Source organism: Neomonachus schauinslandi, chromosome 5 (assembly GCF_002201575.2).
Source record: "Neomonachus schauinslandi chromosome 5, ASM220157v2, whole genome shotgun sequence".
Taxonomy (NCBI): domain Eukaryota; kingdom Metazoa; phylum Chordata; class Mammalia; order Carnivora; family Phocidae; genus Neomonachus; species Neomonachus schauinslandi.
The window spans coordinates 123097160-123120174 of record NC_058407.1 but is presented as its reverse complement, the minus strand read 5'-3'; the positions used below and the strand labels follow the sequence as shown (position 1 = coordinate 123120174).

Genomic DNA, 23015 nt, shown 5'->3' with positions numbered 1-23015 from the left:
AGATCAAGTTCAATTCTCCTAACCTGGTATTCAAGGCCATTAATGGTCTGGCCCCACCTGAGGTACCTGGCTCCAGTTATTTCCCTCAGGGCCTAGGGCCTTGTGTTCCTTGCCTTATCTGATTGATGTAAGGATGCGCATGGGACAAAAACTGGTCCTGGTCCGTATTAGAATTTGTTCCATTTCTGGAACTAAGAGAAGAGAGCTGCTGGCAACAGTGGCTTCAATGTTCTAGAGAAAGGAGGGGAGTGGGACAGACGGCCCCAGTCCTCCCTCCTTCCGTTCCTGAATGCCTGTAAGCTACTCCTCACAATTCTTACCTTTCCCTCCCACTGCAGTCAATTCAGGCTGTGATTTGCAACCAAGAATCCTAAAATACAGGACCTAATCTACCTTTTCTGCCATTTCTCCACCTACTCGGTTGTCTGAATTTTCTGTTTCAGACAAACGTATTAAGTCATTTTCCCATGAAAAGACTTTTTGTTGTTGGCTCTTTGTACATTCATTTTTTTTTTTTTTAAACTTCTTGAAAGTTGAGAAGAGATCTAATAAAGCGGCGTGCTTGGGTGGCTCAGTTAGGTAAGCGTCTGCTTTCGGCTCAAGTCATGGTCCCAGGGTCCTGGGATGGAGCGCCACATGGGGCTCCCTGCTCAGCGGGGAGTGTGCTTCTCCCTCGGTCTCTCCCCCACCATGCTCTCTCTCTCAAATAAATAAAATCTTAAAAAAAGAGATCTAATAAATCTAAGCTTATAATTCTTTGCATCCTACTCAAAATGCTTTACAAAAAATAGAAAAATCAATAATGTGATCATTTTCTTAATTGTATACATGAGTTGATGTAGAATTAGTCTCTTAGATAATTTGGCTGTTTATTTTCAGAGTACTTAGAAAGTAAACCTTTTACTGGAATGGATACACAATTTATATTCTTTAGTTCCACTCATTAACAATTGGCAGAAAATGCTAAAATATCAACAGAAAGTAACTGTAACACAGTGGCCAGTACCTACCCTGGACTGCTGAATTAGCCACTGTCTAGCTGTATGACTTCAAGCTATTTTCTTACATTCTCTAATCCTCAATTTCCTCACTGACAAAATGGAGGGACTATAGTACCTAAATTATAAGGCACACAGTACCCCGGGCAGTTATGAGCTTTAAAAAAATGGTAGTTGCTTCTGCTATTCTTATTATAAACAAATTGCCTTGAAATGCTTCTCTGTATTCCTCTGCAGCCCCCCTAACCTCCCTCTCCAATCTGCCTTTCCTCCAGGCAAAGAAATTGCTCTTCCCTAGCACCTACTTTAAGCATTTGTAGATTACTGAAGTTAGATATTTTCCTGGCTGCCCTTCTGACCCCAGTTTTGCAACTTTACTTGATTAAATGTTTACTGAGTTTCACAAAATTGGTCTGTTAGGTACAAAGGAGTATAAAGATGACCTCAGTGGTGTGGGCGGTGGTCAGAAGAGATGCGCCACAGAAAGTTCAGAAGAGTGAGAGTAGGTGGGAGTGTGACCAGTCTTCCTCAGAAGCAGCAGGTCTCAAACTCTGGCACCTGGAGAATCCCCTGGAGAAGGGACCTGAGGACTTGCATTTCTAATAAGCTTTTGGAGATTACACTTTGAAAGAACCAGGGGATTTAAATTAACCTGAAGGAATACTACAATTAAAAATTTAATTTCTTGAACTACTAAGTTCTTAGAATATTTACAAATACTACTATGTAATAAATCACATCTGAAAAGAGTTGGTAACTATCCCACTTTGTTTATATTTCCCAAGCACTTTTCAAAATCTGCCCCCAAATTTAGGGGAATAGTTTTTAATTTAATGCTATAAAGTTAATGCTATCATTTACTGAACATTAAGATATCTAAAACAGAGATGATACCACAATCCAGTAGTCATTTTAATAATGTCAGAAAAGAGTATTTTTTTTTTCATGAAGCATTTACCAAAATTTAAAGAAGTCTCGCTATCCTGTGATATACTGACTTTTTGAATTTCACCTCACTTTCTTTCCTCACATTAACCATAGCAGATCCAGATTCAGAAAATATGGGTTCTCTTTTAATTACCAAGACTGAATGTCAATAATGTCTACTCTGTTAAAGATAATTTAAACCTGAAACATCAAATTAACACTTATATCTTGACATTTTCCCTCCATCATTTTAAGCTTGGCAGTACATGTCCTTTATAAGGGAGGTGAAATAGAAACTGGCATTTCTATCGAAACAATGATCTTTAACATAAACCACAATGGTATCTGATGAAACGATCCCACTATATCTGGCCTAAATTTAGCATCTGGTTTAGCAGTAAAATCCTTCACTGAGAGAGGAAACACGAAGAAAAGACAGGCGTAGGCTACAGAATGGGCTTTGTCAATGATGTAGTCATAACTCAGGAGTACTGAGACTAGCTCCTCTCAAGACCCAGTGGAAGACAAGTCCTAACATGAAATAGCACAGCTCCTCTCAAAGGTTCTTCTTTTACTCAACTAAAATTCTCCTGGAACTTAGGCGTTTCCCCAACATACGTACTCCTTTACCTTCTCTATTTATTTAAATGTATTTAAAAAGTTCCAAAAAGATATATACCATCTATGAATAACAGTGACCTGAGAGAAGGAAAATAGGGTGCAGGTGGATAAAGAGGCTCTTTCTCTTTTTACTCCACCTGTTTCTTAATGTGTATATAGTGGTGCATGTATACTCTTCCACTACCCCCTCCCCAGAAATTTTGTGTTACTGTTTTGGAACACACATACCCTTCTACCCTCTCTGTATGGAAAAGTATTTACATCATAACTGTGCTTTCTTCATCTTCTATCTGCATGTTAGACCATTTTACATGAAAAGAAAAGAAATGCTGAAACAATCACAAAATGCTCATCCCAGTAGAACAAAACATTAACTATTTCTTCAACTATGTTACCTGATCAGGAAAAAATTCTTGAAGGAATGGACCCAATAATATGATTCCTAATCCTTCTGGATCTAATTTATTCTTCATGAGATTTATACTATGGGGAGGGAAAATAAGAAAAAAGAAAATCAGTGGATACCAAAGGAGAAAAAGCTTATTTTCCTTCTTTCATAAAGATTAAATAACTAGTACTATAACACATCTGACTGCCAAAAATCTTAAGAGCTGTTCTTTTTAGACCCTTAATGACAAATACACAGGAATGACATCTAATTCGCCAAAACTTGGTTATTTTTAAACCAGAGTGCTCTGTTACTATTTAGAATTTAAATGATGATGACGACTTTGGAACATGGTCCCTTATTAGGTAAAGTAATTTAAAAAGCTTGGCTTGTAAAGGCAGGCTTATAACCTCCCACAGGCCATTCTCTTTGCTTCATAGGTATGCCTGAATTTAACAATCATATGAGGCATTTAACTTAAAAAAATGTTTAAGCTCAAAGAGCAGAAGAAACAGTATCAAAAGGCACATCAGATAATCAAAAACATCTCCCAAAAGACTTACTTTCAAGAACCAAATGCGAAGGAAGCTTAAAATTTAAGCTTAGACGATGTAACCCGGAGGGTAAAGGGTGAAGAGGTAGAGAGCTGAGGTGTAGTGAAGGACAGTGAGCGGCATGGACTATAGTATTCCAGAAGCAGCCCTCCAGTGAATGGTGCTTTGCTTAGCCCTTGCCATTTAGGTGGAGCCAAGGCTGGTGAAAGGGGTTATGTGTGACTAGGAGGGCAGAGTTGTAAAAATGAAAATGGTCTTTGCAGAAAATTTTCATTTTCCATGTTCTCTCCCCAATCCTACATGCCAGGGTAAATATACCTCATTCTACAATGCAAAGGATATGATGGTTGAGTGGGTCTGAGTAAAGGCAGCAGGTTAGGACATGAAACAAACGAAGGCAAGGTCATATTTAATGTATTTAATTCATTAATCCTAATGAGGTGCTCTTCGTTTATAGGCCATCACATATTTTAAATGTGAGTAGACCAAAATACAGAACGAAGAACTCAGTCCAGTCTAACTTAGTATACTAACTTTATAATTCAAGGTATGTTATGTATTCTGATGAAAAAAGGAAAATTAAGTAGATGATATATAGCCACATATGTAAGAATTTGAAAAAAAAAAAATGAACTTTTCTTTTTTTCCTCCTTTCCCTCTTAAGAATTGTCAGTAACCAAAAAAGCTTGAGTTCAATTCTCTTTTGCAAATTACAGTCAATAAACAAGACGGTTTCTACTTGGAAATCCATTCAGAATAAATACATAGTTCGTAAAATTGCAAATCATAATTACAATTATACCATTTATTGGACAAGTTCAATTTTCTGAATTGAGTTCCTCTTTAAGTTGGAAACAATAATATCATAGCTCTAGGTAATAAGAGACAAATTAATTCAGATGTGAGCAATTTGAAAATGTTTGTGTGTTTCATGCTCTCAAAGAAAACAAACCAAGCTATTTAAGAACAGTTTTATATATCAAGTTCTAAAAACTGCGTATAGTAATATGTTTGATGATGCTTTTGCTGAATCTTTTCCTGTGATGTTTTGTAAGCTCTAATTTGTTCATTGTCAGATAACTTTCAGACTGAAAATAAACTGCAGAAGGAGGAAAAGTTAGTATAGATCATAGGTGATCTTTAAATTTTCCTATTTGAGCAAAAGATGTATCCCCTTACTGAGAGATTCTCCTGGATAACAAAAAGCACAAATTTATGAAAGAAGTTATAGATGTATCAATGTACAAAATATAAAAGAATGAAGAGGACATGATATTAACATTTGGCAAGACTGAAAACTATATTCCGTAACATACTGGGGTTGCTTACAAAGGTTTTAGATCAGTCAATTTAATGATATAGAATGTCCAATGTCTTCAATCAAATGTCTTTAAGACCAAGTCAGAAGGTTGCTGGTCCTTTAAGCAGGGTGACTAGCAATACGGACATTATAGGTAATTGTCATTACTTTCAGATATGAACAAAATTTTAAAAAAATGGAAAAGGTTTTATAGTGAGAAAAAACAATAGAAAAAGAGTATGTTGAGTCTCTGCTATAAATACGGATTAGCTTGATTTCTTCCTAAATCTTTGCTTTATATAAAGAACTAAGCTGCTGATATGCAGGTTTAGATTTTTAAAAAAGGCCAAAATGTGTGTACTGTTTTAAATGTAATGGAATCCTTTTGAGTCAGTTAAATAATATTTCCTATTTAGCTTACTATTCAGGATCTGAAACAAGGTCCAATGCTTTCATCACATCTTCTAGAAGTGAATCAGGTATAAATCCATTATCTGGGGGGAAAAAAAAATAGCATTAACATCTTGAATAAGAGTTTGCTTCAAGAAATGCTATGAGAAAAATCACGTGCCTATTATTACTCTCTTCTTTGAGTTTTCTTAGGCACAGAGGCAATGAGTTATTTTTCTAATAAAAAAAACTCCACATGACTTCTACCTGAGAATTCCAAGGAAACTTGAAAGTCAAATTACTCCTTTTTAAAGAGGCTTATAAATTTCAACGATAAAAGTGTTTTTAAAGTTTTCATAATATTTAGTAATTTTGTCTTTGAATAACAATGTGAACCTTTAAATTCCCTTTAAGAAATCCAATTAAAATAAGTCTTTACCAACAAATTCCTTTAGTTACAATGTTGGTTATAATGTCATTCTTTTTGAAAGAATGTTAATGATGTGCTGTTATTTAGATATCTGACAATATAGGACCAAGAGCTATCCCTGTAACAGACTTCATTTAAATAAAAGCCATAGATTTAGTGGGAAAAATTCAAAAGTTGAAATGCAGAACAGAATCAAATGGTTGATGAAGACTAGTTTATGGAAAATACTCTTTTTCTTGGGCTTGCTGAGGAAATAGCATTGGGAAAGGGCCCAAACTTGGATGATGCAATAGCACATGACAGACAAAGAAGGCGTGTAGGGCCATTTGAAATCACTGTTTGAACAAGCAAGTTCATTCCCTTAAATGTGCAATGTCTGAGTTTCTCTACCCATTTACTCATTCCTGGAGACTGTTTCAGCTTTAAATCAACTTTCTACACAATATCCTTTTCAGGAATTAGATAATTTAGAAACAAAGTCTTGTCATGGAGAACAAGATGTACAAAAGACCCGCTTCTATAATCATACTGCAGAATAAAATGTAGCGGTTCTTTCAGGATGTGGCATGGACTCTACCAGAAAGGAAAGAAGTTAAGATTTTACAGTCTTAAACCTCTTAAGCAGATGCTTAGCCATTTGAAGAAAAATGGGCCTTGACTAAAAGGCCAAGAATCATTTAGGATTTTTTTTAAAGATTTTATTCATTTATTTGACAGAGCGCACAAGCAGTGGGAGTGGGAGAGGAAGCAGACTCCCCACTGAGCAGGGAGCCCGATGCAGGACTCAATCCCAGAACCCTGAGATCATGACCTGAGCCGAAGGCAGAAGCTTAACCGACTGAGCCACCTAGGTCCCCCTCATTTAGGATAATTAAACATGTATAATTTTTAAAAGTAAAGGTTTAAATCCAAATTTTCAAGTTACCAGTAATTTGAGGCATAGAGAGTAAGTAAAGAACTTGTTAGAAGGTACATGTGAAAATATTCAAGTTTTGTAAGCTTAAATTTGCTCAGGTTAAAAGGTAGAAAACTCATTTGTTTAGCTAAGTCACAGCTAAAACCTCAGCATTCAAACTGTACAACAGGCTTTATTTGGCCACTAATTGACCAGAACAATTCTCCGCATTGGTTTCCTTGTTTTGGGGGCTATCGTGTATATCCACCTGATAAACAGTCTGTATTACAATGTTCCTCAGGAGCCCTGAATGGTGGGAGGTCTTATCTCTTCTTAACATAATTAGAGACTCAGCTTCCACCCAGATAAGGAGCTAACTAGCACTACAGAGAGGCAAACAACAACTAGGAAAACAACCTTCTTCACTCAAACACGATTAACCTCAAACATAGATATTCCAACATATTTTTAAGATACCTATGAGTATCTTAAGGACAGACATTCTAGAGAACAACAGTAACTACCAACTCAGTGATTCTACATTTAGTGCATACAGTATTTTAAAGCTAGACTATAATGTAATTTTCATAATATACCAAAGACTTTTACTATACCTCCAATTAGAAGAGGCGATTTGGAAAACTGCTTACCAAAAAACCTTTATAGTGATGTTACTTTATTCTTGAATTCATACCAAATAAAGTATCAGACAAATTCTTTAGAAAAAGACATCCTTAAGTCTGAAAGCAGATGAAGCTTAGGACATCTAGTATTTAGGCAACGAATGCCTGAGAGACGATTAAAGTAGAGATGCAATGATAAGCCCTTGGTACCAAGAGCAGAGGAAATACCAGTGAGGACCATTTGCTGACCAGTTACCCAGACCTCATCAGCACTCTACAGCTTGAATGCATCGGTAACTTAACCAGATGAGCATAAAATGGACTTCCACAGGCTTTAAGGCTCAGAACAATGAGGAACAGGAGGTGGAGAGAGGACAAGAGAGTGCACCAGTTGTGATCTTAAGCAGTTAAATTGTTTTAAAACACTTGAAAAGGGGAAAAGCTGTGTGTTTGAAAATTAGAAGCTTTAACTGTAAAAAGTGTGGAGTGGTTGAGAGGAGGAATAACTCAATGTAAAAAAACACCGATGAAGGAAAGTTAGCGTTGCAGTTAAGTGAGTCATTTCCTGATCAGCTCACCATTTACACTGAATCCTGATTTCTGTTCTGAAAGCCAAGGGAATAAAAGGGAGAGCCTGGCAAGTGTTGTCACTGGTTAAACTGCTGCAGGAGGAAAGCAAATCCCAGGAATTAACAGAGAAGGCAGGAGACTTGTGAGGGGATGGGGTAGAACACGGCAGCACTTAGGACTGTAACATTTCAAACCACTGTAGGTGTGAGAGTCAAGTTTCTTGGGAATAGAAAATAAAATTGAGATCTAAAGGTAATTTAATGCCATTTGTTTTAGTCAAATAGTAAATTCCTTTTTACTAAACACTGTATTATACTTTACCTAATCCTATTAAAAATTTAATAACGTATAGCTGCAATTTAATATAACCTGTAGAAAAAAGTATGCAACTTTTGTCCCTAGGCGAAATTATGACATTTTCATTTTCAGTGTTCCTTGGCCTCTTTGCCTTAGTATTACTACTGGTTTGCTCATCTGGCTCCCCAGTAGATGTGAGCTCCTGCCAAGCAGAGGTTGCTTGTCACAACAGCTGCTCAACAACCCTTGTTATATTTAATTATTCAAGCTAGTCCTAACTTAAAGTTTCAACAAAGTACTCTGTTCAGGCACCATGGTTCATCCAAAAATGCTTTGTAAACATATGAAAAATCAGAAAGAAAGGAGTAGTTAATTTATGGCTTGTCTTGCAGAACCACCTGTATTATGTGATAAGAAAGCTACAAAACAAAACATGGTGGCGGGACACAGAGAAACTATTGGGGGGGGGTTGCCTACACCAAACAGCGCTGACCTTGCTACAGCAAGGTGAGGATGGCAGTGACGATGGGGGGCGGGGCGGGGCGGGGGGGGGGAGTAGCAAGGGAACAGAGAAGAAAATGGTATCATTTAAGAGGAATAGAGAAGACTGAATTGAACAAAAGGCAATTTCTAGAGAATGTCTAAGGGCTGATGAATAGTAAACAGTCACTGTATCTCATCAACCTAAAGAAATAGCATTTAAGGGGCTCTTTTTAAATCCAAATACATATCCCTTGCCCAAACTGGGCTGCTTCCTGAAATGTAATTATACCAGGGGGAGGGCTGAGGGAGAATAATAAGAGCAAACAGAACAAATCCCATTGTGTGTAATACACAAACCTGTGTCTATCATTTCAAATACCATCTATGTAGAATTCAGTGCTTTGAAGAAAACTAAGCTCTGTGCCACCTGTTTTTTGTTTTTTTTTTTTAAACAACGACATGGTCAATTTATTGAGTACTTGAATAATCCATGTAAAGTAGGTATTAAGTCCATTTTAGGGAGGAGAAAACTGAGGTTAGGAACGTGTCCAACATCACACAGCTGAGTAACAGAGGTGGGATTTGAATCCAGGCTGTCGGATACCAACAGAAGTGTTCTTAGCAGTTCAGGAAGCCATTTGACTTTTAATTTTGAATTGTAGTTGATATTTAGTGTATGTATATGTATGTGTGTGTATATATATATACACACACACACACTGATTCAATTATATGTTACAAACGTTCACCATGAGAAGCATATTACAATATTGACTATATTCCCTATGCTGTACTTCTCATCCTTGTGGCTTCAATTTTAGAATTGAAGTTTGTACCTCATGATCCCCTTCACCCATTTTGCCCCTCCCCGCAACCTCCTCTCATTTGGCCACCATCGATTTGAGTCTGTTTCTCTTGTCACCATTGTTGTTGTACTGCTGGCTTGTTCCTTTGTTTTTTAGATTCTACATCTAAGTAAAATCATATGGTATTTTTCTTTCTCTGTCTGGCTTATTTCACTTAGCCTTATACCCTTTAGGTCCGTCGATGTTGTTGTGAATGACAAGATTTCATTCTTTTTTATGGCTGAGTAACATTCCTGTGTATATACCACATTTTTATCCATTCTTCTATAGACACTTGGGTTGCCTCCATAGCTTGATTATTACAAATAATGCTGCAGTAAACACAGGGGTGTCTCTGTCTTTTCAAATCAATGTTTTCCTTATCTTCTGGTAAATATCCAGAAATTACTGTATCATGTAGTACTTGTATTTTTAGTTTTTTGAGGAAACTCCCTACTGCTGTCCATAATGCACCAGCCTGCATTCCACCCCCCCCCTGCATGAGGGTCCCTTTTTTTCGATATCCTTGTCAACACTTATTTCTTGTGTTTTTGATACCAGAAAATTCTGACTGATGTGAGGTGATATCATGATTTTGATTTGCATTTCCACTAATGTGATGTTGAGCATCTTTTCATCTGTCTGTTGGCCATCTGTAGGTCTTTTTTGGGAAAATGTGTATGGCGATGTTCTCATTTTAAAATTGGATGTGTTTTTTTGGTGTTGAACTGTATGAGTTCTTTATATATTTTGGATACTACTCCCTTATCAGACATATCATTTGCAAATACCTTTCTCTCATTCAGTGCTTGTCTTTTTGTTTTGCTGGTTTCCTTTGCTGTGCAAAAACTTCTTAGTTTGATGTAGTGCCAATAGTTTATTTTTTTTGTTTCCCTTGAGGAGACAGATCCAGGAAAATAGTGCTAAGTTTGATATCCAAATTACTGCCAATGTGGGTTTTTTGGGGGTTCGTTTTTAGGAGTTTATGGTTTCAGGTCTCATATTTAAGTCTTTAATCCAGTTTGAGTTTATTTTTGTGTAGGGTTTAAGAAAGTGGTCGTTTTTCCAGCCCCATTTATTTTAGAGATTGTCTTTTCCTTATTGTATATTCCTGCCTCCTTTGTCATAGATTAACTGTCCACATAAGCATGGGTTTATTTCTGGGGTCTCTATCCTGTTTCATTGATCTGTATGCCATACCATACCGTTTTCATTATTATAGCTTTGTAGTATATCTTGAAATCTGGAATTGTGATACTTCCAACTTTGCTCATCTTTCTCAAGCTTGCTATGGCTTTTGTGGTTCAACATGCAATGTAGGATTTTTTGTTCAAGTTCTGTGAGAGCCACTATTGTTATTTTGATAGGGATTTCACTGAATCTGTAGATTGCTTGGGGTGATATCAATAATTTTAACAATATTAATTCTTCCAATTCAAGAGCCTGGTCTATCTTTCCATTTGTGTTTTCTTAAATTTCTTTCATCAATGTCAATGTCTTGCAATTTTCAGAGTACAGGTCTTTTGCCTCCTTGGTTAGATTTATTACTAGGTATTTTATTCTGTTTGATAGAGTTGTAAATGGCATGGTTTCCTTCCTTTCCCTTCTTATTAATTCATTATTTCTGTATATTGATTTTGTATCCTACAACTTTCTGAATTCATGAATTAGATCTAATAGTTTTTTGGCAGAGTCTTTGTGATTTTTATATATAGTTATATGTCATCTGAAAATAGTTTTACTTCTTCCTTACCAATCTGGATGCCTTTTATATCTTGTCTGATTGCTGCACCTTCCACTACTATGCTGAATAAAAGCGGCGAGAGTGGGCATCCTTGTCTTGTTCCTGATCTGTATTCTGCCTACAAGAAACTCCATACCTAAGGACACATACAGACTGAAAGTGAAGGGATGGGAAAAGGTATTTCATACAAATGAAGTTTAAAAAAAAAAAAAAAGCAAGATAGCAATACTTATACCAGACAAAATATAGACTTTAAAACAAAGGCAGCAACAAGACAAAGAAGGTCATTACATAATGATAAAGGGATCCTTCCAACAGAAGACATGGGAATTGTAAATATCTAATTATATAAAGCAAAAATTAACAGACCTCAAGGGAGACAATGAGAGTACTACAGTAATAGGAGGAGACTTTAACACCCCACTTACATCAGAATATTATTCTTTTATCCATTCAGTCAGCCTATAGCCTTTCACTGGAGCATTTAGTCCACTTACATTTAACGTAATTTTTATAGTTATGTATATATTGCCATTGTGCTGTGGTTTTCTTTAGCGTTTGAATTGCTTTCTCTTTGTGTATCTTTTGGTTATCATGGGGTTCATATACAGCATGCTCTGTGTGTGTCTATATTAAGTTCAAACACATTCTAAAAGCATTAAATATTATTAACTAGTCCACATTTTACGTATACAATGTCCTGTTTACATGTTTTTTTGCATCTTGACTAATTTTTGTACATGTAATTGATTTCACTGCTTTTGTGTTTTAACCTCCATATTGACTTTATACATAATTAATCTACTACCTTTACTATAATGTTTGCATTTACTAGTGAAACTTTTTCTTTTCATAATTAATTTTCTTCTAGTTGTGGCCTTTTAAAGGAGTTCCTTGAACCTTTCTTGTAAGGCTGGTTTACTGGTGAGAACCTCCTTTAACTGGTTGCTGTGAGAAACTCTCTCTCTTCTTTGATAGCCTAGCTGGGTTGACTATTCTTGGCTCTAAGTTTTTTTCCTTTCAGCACTTGAACATATTAAGCCACTGATTTCTGGCCTGCAAAGAAAATTAGCTGATAGCCTTATAGGGTTTCCCTTGTGAAAGCTGGGGAGCAAGATGGGACATCTAGGTACATGAAGCTCAAAGATCCCAAAACATGTTACTGTAATCAAGCTCTCAAAAATCAAAGACTGAGAACTTTGAAAGCAGCAACAGAAGAAAAGACTCCTCATATACAACGGAATCTCAGTAAGGCCATCAGCAGCTTTCTCAGCAGAAACCTTGCAGGCCAAGAGAGCACGTGCTCAAAAGAAAAACCTGTCAACAAGAATACTTTACTTGTCCTTCCTTTCTGAATGACAATTTTACTGGGAGAGCTAAGGGAATTTATCACCGTGTACCCACCTTATAAGAAATACTAGGGTTTTTAAGGCTGAAATTTAGTAACATGAAAATGTAAGTATAAAAGTCAATGATAAAGGTGACTATACAGTCAAATTCAAAATCCTCTATTGGAAGTGTAACAGAAGACTGTTTATGTCAAACACGTCAAGGAACTAGAAAGAAATGAAGTCCCACATTAATGGAACAAGAATCGGAGTGGAAATAAATGAAATAGAAAAAGATCAATAAAACTAAGAGCTGTTTTTTTGAATTTAGATGCACCAAGAAAATAAGACACGACTCAAAGAAAATCAGAATCAAAGACACAACACCTGATACCACGATCACAGAAAATACAAATGATCAGAGGAGACTATCAACAATTATATACTAAATAATGGGATAACTAGACAAGAAGAAACAGATAAATTCCTAGAAACCTACAACAGACTAACTGTGAGTAAGGAAATTGAATCAGTAATCAAAAGTCCAGGACCTGGTGGCTTCATTGATGAATTCTAAATGTTAAAAGAATACATACCAATTCTTCTCAAACTCTTCCAAAAAGAGAAGAGGCAGGCAAAAAATGGCACAAGAAAGGAAAATTGCAGGCCAATATCCCTGATAAATACAGATGCAAAAAAGTATTAGCAAATCAAATTCAGCAATATGTTAAAGGTATGATACACCACGATCAAGTGGGATGCCAGGATGGTTTAACATCCACAGCTCAATCAATATAATATACCATGTTAACAGAATGAAGGATAAAAAAAATCGTAACACGATCTTCTCAACAGGTGGAGAAAAAGCTTTTGACAAAATTGAACATCCATTCACAATTCAAACTCTCAACATAGCAGATATTTATAAAGGGAACTACCTCGACACAATAAAAGGCCATGTTTAACAAACCTACAGCTACTATCACACTCAATAGTGAAAAGCTGAAACCTTTTCCTCTAAGGTAAGAAACAAAGGTGTCTACCCTCACCATTTTTAGTCAACATAGTATTAGAAGTCCTAGCCAAGCAATTAGGCAAGAAAAGGCATCCAAATTGGTAAGGATGAAGTAAAACTGTCACTATGTGCAGAGTACTAAAAAATGGTTTAACAAATTCAGTGAGGTTGCACAATACAAAAACCTGTTGCATTTCTATACACTAATAAAAATAATCCCATTTACTATTGCATTAAAAGAATAAAATAGGAATTTAATAAGTTAAAGAGCTATAATACATTAAAGAAAGAAAGATACAAATCCGTGCTTAGGTATTGGAAGGATTAATACTGTTAAAATGTCCATAGGAAGCTACGGATTCAATGCAATCCCTATCAAAATACCAATGGCATATTTCACAGAACTAGAATAAACAATTCTAAAATTTGTATGGAACCACAAAGACCCCAAATACCCAAAGAAATCTTGAGAAAGAAGAACAAAGCTGGAGGCATTACACTTCCTGATAGCAAAGTACATTACAAAGTTACAGTAATCAAGAGTATGATACTAGCATAAAAATAGACACATAATGGCAGAGAATAGAGATATAAACCCACAAATGGCCAATTCATAACAAAGGAACACACAAAAGGAAAGGACAGTCTGTCTCTTCTATGAATGGCATTAGGAAATTTGGGAGAGCTACATGCAAAAGAATGAAACTGGACCACTGTCTTATACCATACATAAAAATTTAGTATCAGAAAACATGCAACTCCTATTAGAAAACATAGATGGAAAGCTCTAGGACATGGCTTAGCTATGACTTCCTACCAAATGGAAGAAAATATTTGCAAATGATATATCTGATATGGGGGTCGATATCTAAAATACATAAACTCATACAACTCAACAGCAGAATACCTGAACAATCTGATTAAAATATGGGTAGAGGATCTGGATGGACATTTCTCTGAAATAGATACACAGATGGCCAACAGGTATATGAAGAGGTACTCAACATCACTCGTCATCAGGTAAATGCAAATCAAAACCACAATGCATTATTACCTTACACTTGTTGAATGGCTATTATCAAAAAGACAAGAAATAACAAGTGTTGGCAAGGATGTAGAGAAAAGGGAACATTGGTGCACTGTTGGTGCAGCCACTCTGGAAAGTAGTATGGAAGTGCCTTAAAAAATTAAAAACCTAGGGGCGCCTGGGTGGCTCGGTCCTTGGGTGTCTGCCTTCGGCTCGGGTCGTGGTCCCGAAGTCCTGGGATCGAGCCCCGCATCGGGCTCCCTGCTCGGCGGGGGGCCTGCTTCTCCCTCTCTCACTCCCCCTGCTTGTGTTCCTTCTCTCGCTGTGTCTCTATCAAATGAATAAAATCTTCGGGAAAAAAAAAAAATTAAAAACCTAACTCCAAAATATATGTGCACCTCCATGTTCACTGCAGCTTTATTTATAATAGCCAAGATATGGAAGCTAAGTGTCCATCAATGGATGAGTGTGAAAAAAAAAAATATTCTATTGTGTGTGCGTATATATATATATATATATATATCACTCATCAATAAAAAAGGAAATCTTGCCATTTTCTACAACATCATGGAAGGCGAGGGTATTAGGCTAAGTGAAATATATCAAAGAAAGACAAATGCTATGTGATCTCTGTTACGTGGGGAATCTAAAAACAAAAGTTGGCTCACAGATAAAGAGAACAGACATTGCTTTGGGGCAGGGTTGGTGGTAGGGGATAGAGAATGTAAAGGTTGAAGGGTGTCAAACGTGTAGGCTTCAAGTTACAAAATAAAGGGATGTAATGTACAGCAGGGTGATTACAGGTAATATTGTACTGCATATTTGAAAGATGCTCAAAGAATAGACTTTAAAATGTCTCACCACAAGAAAAAAACCTTTGTGAGCATTTCACAATATACACAGTCATTATGTTGTGCAGCTGAAATTGTCTTACGTCAATTATACCTCAATGAACAAACAAAACAAAACGTTCTCACCCTGTAATGGTGTGTAAATCACTTTGAACTCTAGCACTCTTAAGAGGCAAAAGTGTTAAAAGTAATTATGGCTACAATATGTTAATGAATACACAGTATAAAGAGATGTATACTGGGACATCAAAATAAATTATGAGTACGGCACATAAATGGGCAGAACTTTGTGATGTAACTGAAGTTAAACTGTTACCAGCTTAAAATGGATGGCTGTAAGACATACGATGAAAGCCTCACAGTAATCACAGAGCAAACACCTGTAATAAATGAAGAATCAAAGCATACTGCTATAAAATCAAGTCACAAGACAGCAAGAGAAGAAAGGAACTACAGAACTGTAGTCAGAAAGCAATTAAGAAAATGGCAATAGTAAGTCCTTACCTATCAATAATTACTCTAAATGGTTTAAATTCTCCAATGAAAAGAGTGGCTACATGGATTAAAAAAAAACAAAACCCAACTATATGCTGCCTACAAAAGACTTCACTTAAACTTGAAGAACGCTCAGAGGGATCAAAAAAAGATTTTCCATGCAAATGGAAACCAAAGAGAACAGGGCTAACTATATTTATATCAGATAAAATAGACTTTAAGTCAAAAACCATTACAGGAGAAAAGGTCACAATGTAATGATAAAGGGATCAATTCATCAGGAGGATATAACAATTGTAAACCTTTATGTACCGTATTTTGGAGCACCTCAATTTAGTAAACACTCATTAACACGGGGGAGAATTTTAGACAGCAATGAAATAAAAGTGGGGTATTGAATTCCTCTACTATTAACAATGATGATTGATGCAGAAAATCAGTAAGGAAACAGTGGACTTAAATGACACTTTAGACATATACAGAAGATTCTATTCAACAGCAGTAGAATGCATATTCTTCTTAAGTGCACATGGAACATCCTGGATAGATCACATGATAGATCACAAAAAATGTCTTAGCAAATTTAGGAAGATTGAGATCATACCAAATATCTTTTCTGACCAGCAAGGTATGAAATTAGAAATCAGTAACAAAGCTGGAAAATTCACAAAGTCATGGAGATTCTCAAGAAGTATTGTCAAATGAAAATGGAAGCACAACATATCAAGACCTATGAGATGCTGCAAAAGCAGTTTTAAGAGAAATTTAAGAAAGACCTCAACTTCACATTACACCTCAAGAAACTAGAAAACAAAGACAAAATAAGTCCACAGTTAGCAGAAAGAAGGAAATACCAAAGATCAGAATGGAAATAAATGAAAGAGAGACCAGAAAACCATTAGAAAAGATGAGACTAAGAGCTTGGTTTGGAAAAAACAGACAAGCCTCTAGCTACATACACCAAGAAAGAGAGGGCTCAAAATCAGAAACGAAAGAGGAAACATTACAACTTGATGCCAGAGCAAGTATCAGAAGAGACTATTATGAACAATCATGCACCAACAAACTAGACCACCTAGAAGAAATGAATTTCTAGAAATATATAACCTACCAAGACAGAATCATGAAGACACACAAAATCTGAACAGATCACTAACAAAAAGGAGATTGACAAAGTAATCCAAAACCTTTTAACAAACAAAAGCCCAGGAACAGATGGTTTCACTGGTGAATCTACCAAACACTTAAAGAATTAATGCCAGTTCCTCTCAAAGTGTACCAAAAAAACTGAAGATGAGGGTATACTCCTCAACTATTTTATGAGGCCGGTATTATCCTGATACCAAAGCCAGATAAGGACACTTCAAGAAAAGAAAACTATAGGTTAATATCCCTGATGAATGCAGATGCAAAAATTATCAATAAAATATTAGTAAACCAAACCCAACAGCACATTAAAAAGATCATACATGATGATCAAGTGGGATTTATTCCAGGGATGCAAGGATGGTTTGACATACAGAAATCAATAAATGTGGTACATGTCACATTAATAAAATTAAAATATGATCATCTCAATATGCAGAAAAAGCATTTGGCATAATGGAAATCCTTTCATGAGAAAAATGCTCAAAAAATTTCTTACAGAGGTTATGTTCCTTAGTGTAATAAGGGGCACAGATGACAAACCTACAGGTAATATCATACTCAATGATGAAAAAAAGTCCTTGCCAGAGCAACTGGGTAAGAAAAAGAAAGAAAAGGCATTCATACAGATGACATGATCTTATAATACTCTAGAGACTCCCTTAAACCACTGTTAGAACTAATAAATGGTTTCATTTTATATGCAGGATACAAAATCAACGTACTGATACCAGTTGCATTTTTATACACGAATGGACTAGCTGAAAGAGAAAGTAAAGCAATCCCATTTACAATAGCATTGGAACAATGAAATATTTAGGAATAAGTTTAACCATGGAGATGTAAGACATATACACCAAAAATGAAGACACTGATGAGAGATCAAAGATGATACATAATGGAAAGGTATCCTGTATACTTGGATTGGAAGAATACTGTGAAAATGTCCATAGTACCCAAAGCGATCTATAGAGTCAATGCAATCCCTATCAACATTCCAAAGAAATTTGTCACAGATAGAAAAAATTTGTTTGGAATCACAGAAGACTGCATAGCCAAAGCAATCCTGAGAAAGAGAACTAAAGCCAAAGGTGTCATACTACCTGGTTTTCAACCTGTATTACACAGCTATAATAATCAAAAGAATGGGTGCCTGGGTGGCTCAGATGGTTAAGCGTCTGCCTTCGGCTCAGGTCATGATCCCAGGGTCCTGGGATCGCGTCCCGCATCGGGCTCCCTGCTCCTTGGGAGCCTGCTTTTCCCTCTGCCTCTCTCTGTCTCTCATGAATAAATAAATAAAATCTTAAAAAAAAAAAAAATCAAAAGAGTATGGTTCTGGCATAAAAACAGGCACATAGACCAGTTCAGCAGAGTAGAGAGCCCAGGTTTAACCCCATTTAACCCCATTTTGACAGGGATGCCACAAACACACACTGAGGAAAGGATTGTCTCTTCAATAAATGGTGCTGGAAAAACTCGGTATCTCCATGAGATGGCTATGAAATGGAACGAAACTGGACCCCTTACATGACTCACAAAAAATAACTTGAAATGGATCAGAGACTTAAATGTAAGACCTGAAACTGTAAAACTCCTCTAAGAAAGCATAGGAAAAAAAACCCTCATCATTGGTCTGGCAGTGATTTCTAGGATAAGACATCAAAACACAAGCAAAAAACCCCCAAAATAAACAAGTGGGGTCACATTAAATTAAAGAGCCTCTGCACAGCAAAGGAAACAACAAATTGAAAAGACAACCTACAGAATGGAAGAAAATCTTCCCAAACCCTCTATCTGATAATGTGTTTGGGGCGTTAACCCCTTAAGAATTCATAGAATTCATTAGCAAAAAATAAGATAATCCAATTAAAAAAGAACAATGGGTCTGAAGAGACATTTTTCTAAAGACAACAAATAGCCCATAGGCATATGAAAAGATACTCTATATCACTAATCATCAAGAAAGTGCAAATCAAAACTACAATGAGGCATCACCTCACACCTGTTAGGATGGCTTTTATCCAAAGAGGTAAATGTTGATGCGTATGTGGAGCAAAGAGCACCAGTATATACTGCTAGAGAAAATATGAAATGGTACACCTACTAAAGAAAACATATAAAAAAATTACTCAAAAAATAATTGAAAACAGAACTACCATACGATGTAGCAATCCTAGTGGTAGGTATTATCTGATGGTACTGAAATCAATAGTTTGAAGAGCTATCTGCACTACCCCAGTCACTGCCGCATTATTCACAACAGCCAAGATGTGAAAACAACCTACCTGTCCACCAGGGAATGAATGGATAAAGAAGATGTGGTTTATATACCTATATATACAATGGAATATTGATTAGCCATGATAATGAAGGAACTCCTACCTTCTGAAAAAACATGGATGGACCTCAAGGGCATTACGCTAAGTGAAATAAGTCAGACAAATAAAAAGAAATACTGCACAATGTCACTTGTATGTGGAATCTAAGAAGGCTGAATTTGTAAAAAAGAGAGAAGAATGATGGTTACCGGGGGCTGGGGAGGTAGGTTAGTGAGGGAGGTGTTTTAAGATGTTACTTGCAACTAGTAGATAAATAAGTTCTGGAGAGCTAATGCACAGCATAGTTATTATAGTATAAAATATTGTGCTATAAATAAACTTCAAAGTTGCTAAGAGACTAGATCTTGTCACCACAGAAAAATGGTAACTATGTGACATGACAGAGGTGTTAGCTAATGCTACTGTAGTTACCATTCTGCAATATATAAATTATCAAAGCAACACTTTGTATACCTACAATTTACAGAATATTTGTCTATTTCAATTTTAAAAAGTATTCTGGAAGACTCATTTAATATTAATTTGAATAACAGAATAAAGGAATACCTTTTCAAAAAGCTTGTTTAGAAGGTGATATTTTCCTGTTTAACGCAGACTTTCAGAGGTCAAGATGCAAGTAATCATAACTCTGTTACCCCAAGAAACCTGCAAACCTTACACCATGTGAGAATTTGACAATCATTAAGCATCCTTATTTGTTTCCATTTTTACGTTTCCAATTTAAAATTTTCAAGAAATGCAACCTACATTTTATTCAATAATCCAAAAATACTTTTGAATAAAACTCAGGTATCAATCCATTTCAAACATATAAAGATATAAAACACCGAGTCAATGATAATAAAAGAAAATCTTTTACCTTCTGGATCATAGGTTTGAAAAACTCTCCTGGCTTGTTCTGAAGGAGCCTCGGGAGCAACTAAAGCCATGTCCTGAAAAGAAAAAAAGCCTGCTATCAACCAGCCACAATAATATCACGGCCTTAAAAATAAACAGAACAAATATGAGGCTAGGGTGAGGAAATTAGGAAATCAGGAGTCAGAAGATTTTGAGTGATATTTCTATCAGATGTGTGTGACTAGGTAAGTCACAAACTCTCTGGGCCTTAATTGGACATTTGAAAAATGGGAATAATAGTGCAACCACAGGCAATTGTTGTGAGCATGATACTGAAGCTTTATATAAAAACACGTGGGAAGTCTAATATTAAATAATTACTATAAAAATGCAACCTGCAAAAAGTAATGACTTACACTTTTGCTTTAATCATTGTTCAAATAAAAAGAAATAAAACTTACAATATATCTAGTTTTCAAATATTTAAGAATTAAATCCAGAGATATGATAGCAAGCAATTACACAGAAATACATTTGGTATTTATTACTTTGGTAAACCTGTTATAGCAATACCTAGCCACAGATCAATAATCAAGTTTTGCATGTCCAGAATTTTAATTTTTCTTAACTCAGAGGAAATATCTTGAAGGCAGATTTCTTTTTCCCATAAAATTCTCTATCACGACTAATTTCTTTGCATAGTAAGCAATATTACAATTTATCAAAAAAATCACAGAATTCAATGTTATCTTAGACTCTTCACAAACCTTTGCTCCACATATCTAAACTGTTACGAAATTCTATCTGACTGATAGAAATCTAGACTCTGAGCTACAGTTGTTTTCCTCTATTCATAGCGTTGGCCTGAGCCTTTGTCTAAAATTGTGTTCACTCATACAAACCTCATTAGAGAACAAGTTTCTAACTATCCCCTTTTACCTTCTTGAATCCTCTTTAACAAGTTATAGGATAAAACTGTTAAATACAATTTGAAATGCTATTCCTCTGTGGAAATAAATTTTTATAGTAACTTTTGCCCTAATCACCGCCCCCCTCTTTATCTCAAAGATGAAGGAACAAAGTGTAAGAATCAATTAGTGTAGTTCTTATGATGAGACAAGGTGCTTCAGTTTGTATGGAAATAGAAGTCAAATGGAAATGGGAAAACAACAGATGCAAGCCCTTACACATATTTCACATAATAAAGTTAAAAAGTGCTATTTTATAACACAGTAAAATTTGGGAATGTACAATTCTTTCCCATTTACTATCCCTTGATAGCAACTTTTAGGGTCTCCTTTCCCTGCACTTTCAATATTACTTTGCAGATAACTGCATGTCAAGTGGCATGTTTTCATCTGGCCTTTCAATCCCTTTCTGATTTTATCACCCAGTCCTTCATTGCTGGATACTTGGACAATGTCTGATCTTTCGCTGTGATAAACACAGCCGCACCAAATAAACCTGAACATGTAATTTTCATACATGCACAGTTTTATCTGTAGGATCGAGCACCAGAGTAGGACTGCTGGGTCAAAGGAAGAATGCATTTGTAATCTGGGTTGATAATGCCAGACTCTTGGGTTATGTTTATTTAGCCTATTTAAAATAGTATTTCTTAAACATTCTTTCCTTTTTATAATACATCACCAGTCCTTAGCCCTATAATTAAGTTCGTATTGACGCTAGGATTGCCATGTTGTCAGCTCTCTGATTTAGGGAGCAATTACTAACACTGGGGCTATTGTTATGATCCCCTAGCTGCTTTTATCACTTCCAACTGTAATTACAAAAGTTGCTCCATGTGGTTCACTGTAAGCTTTAGTTTTCTTAACTATTTCCAACCCCACTTCTTTTCGATTCTTCCCTTTAGCATGGCTGTTGGAATTTGGGGATTCGTCACTAAAATTCTGGATGAGGAGAAGGTAGAGCTGCAGATGAGATTTTACCCAAGGGTAAACTTACACTGGCCCAAGATGAGGATACATTCTTTCTATTAACCATCTGCTGCATTTCAGCCTTTGTTATTAGTAAGTGATGAGGAAAAGCTTAAAATGGGTGTTAAAACAGGACTTCGAATTATCTAAATAAAGGGAAAGGAAATACTGTTTTTCTCGGTCACAAAAGAAAATCTTTTCAGGGGAAGAGGGGGCAAAGAATACAGCTGAAGTATTACTTTAATATTCTTACAAAATGAAATTTTGGGAAATTACTGTTGAGCTAACGAGGAAGAGTCCAGTGTTAGCCACAGAAAAAGGCTTACATCAAATTCTCTGGCATTAAAGATGTCAGAAAATGCAGGCGCGTGAAAGAACTGAAAGTGAACTACCTGATGCCTTATCTCTAAGCTCTAAGTGCTATAAATAAAAAATATGCTAACGTAGAGAAGAATTAAAACAGACTTAATGAAATGTTCACTGCATATCGCTTACCTCTGGTTATGAACATAAAAAAAAACTTAGGCTTTAGAAAATGTATTATTCTTGTTTGAACAGGCTATATATGCTGGCCTGATCTAGAAGATCATTTGAAACTTGGGCACAACTCCCAGTGTACTCTGGTTTAACAAATGTTCATTTAGAACATTTGGGGGCTGGCGTACTTTTTCTGTAATGGGCCAGAGAGTAAATAGGGCCATATGATCTCAGCAGCAAGACAATACAATAATACATAAACAAATAAGCATGGATGTGTTCCAATAAATTATTTTACAAAACTAGCTGGTGGCTTCATCTGGCCTGTGGGCCAGTCTGCTGCCCCATGCTGTAGAGAATATATTATTTCCCCAAGTGCACTGGCACTTATATTCAACATCCTTCTTTCTGACACATCTGGGAATACAAAGGTGTCCCTTAACAAGTTTTACGAAGAAGATACTTTGCTCTCAGCTCAAAAGAGGGTAGGGAATCCTA

General features: G+C 36.0%; 1 protein-coding gene across 2 annotated transcripts in view; it reads right to left on the bottom strand.

The window, feature by feature from the left end:
- The window catches only part of MINDY3 (MINDY lysine 48 deubiquitinase 3), a 93714-nt gene that overhangs the window by 3263 nt on the left and 67436 nt on the right, over nucleotides 1-23015 (bottom strand). For both annotated transcript variants that reach the window (XM_021696667.2, XM_021696668.2), the window contains 3 exons: nucleotides 20126-20198; nucleotides 5210-5282; nucleotides 2942-3029 (listed from right to left, as the gene is read on the bottom strand). In XM_021696667.2, the coding sequence (XP_021552342.1) occupies nucleotides 2942-3029; nucleotides 5210-5282; nucleotides 20126-20198 (234 nt within the window). The remainder of the gene's footprint in view (nucleotides 1-2941; nucleotides 3030-5209; nucleotides 5283-20125; nucleotides 20199-23015) is intronic.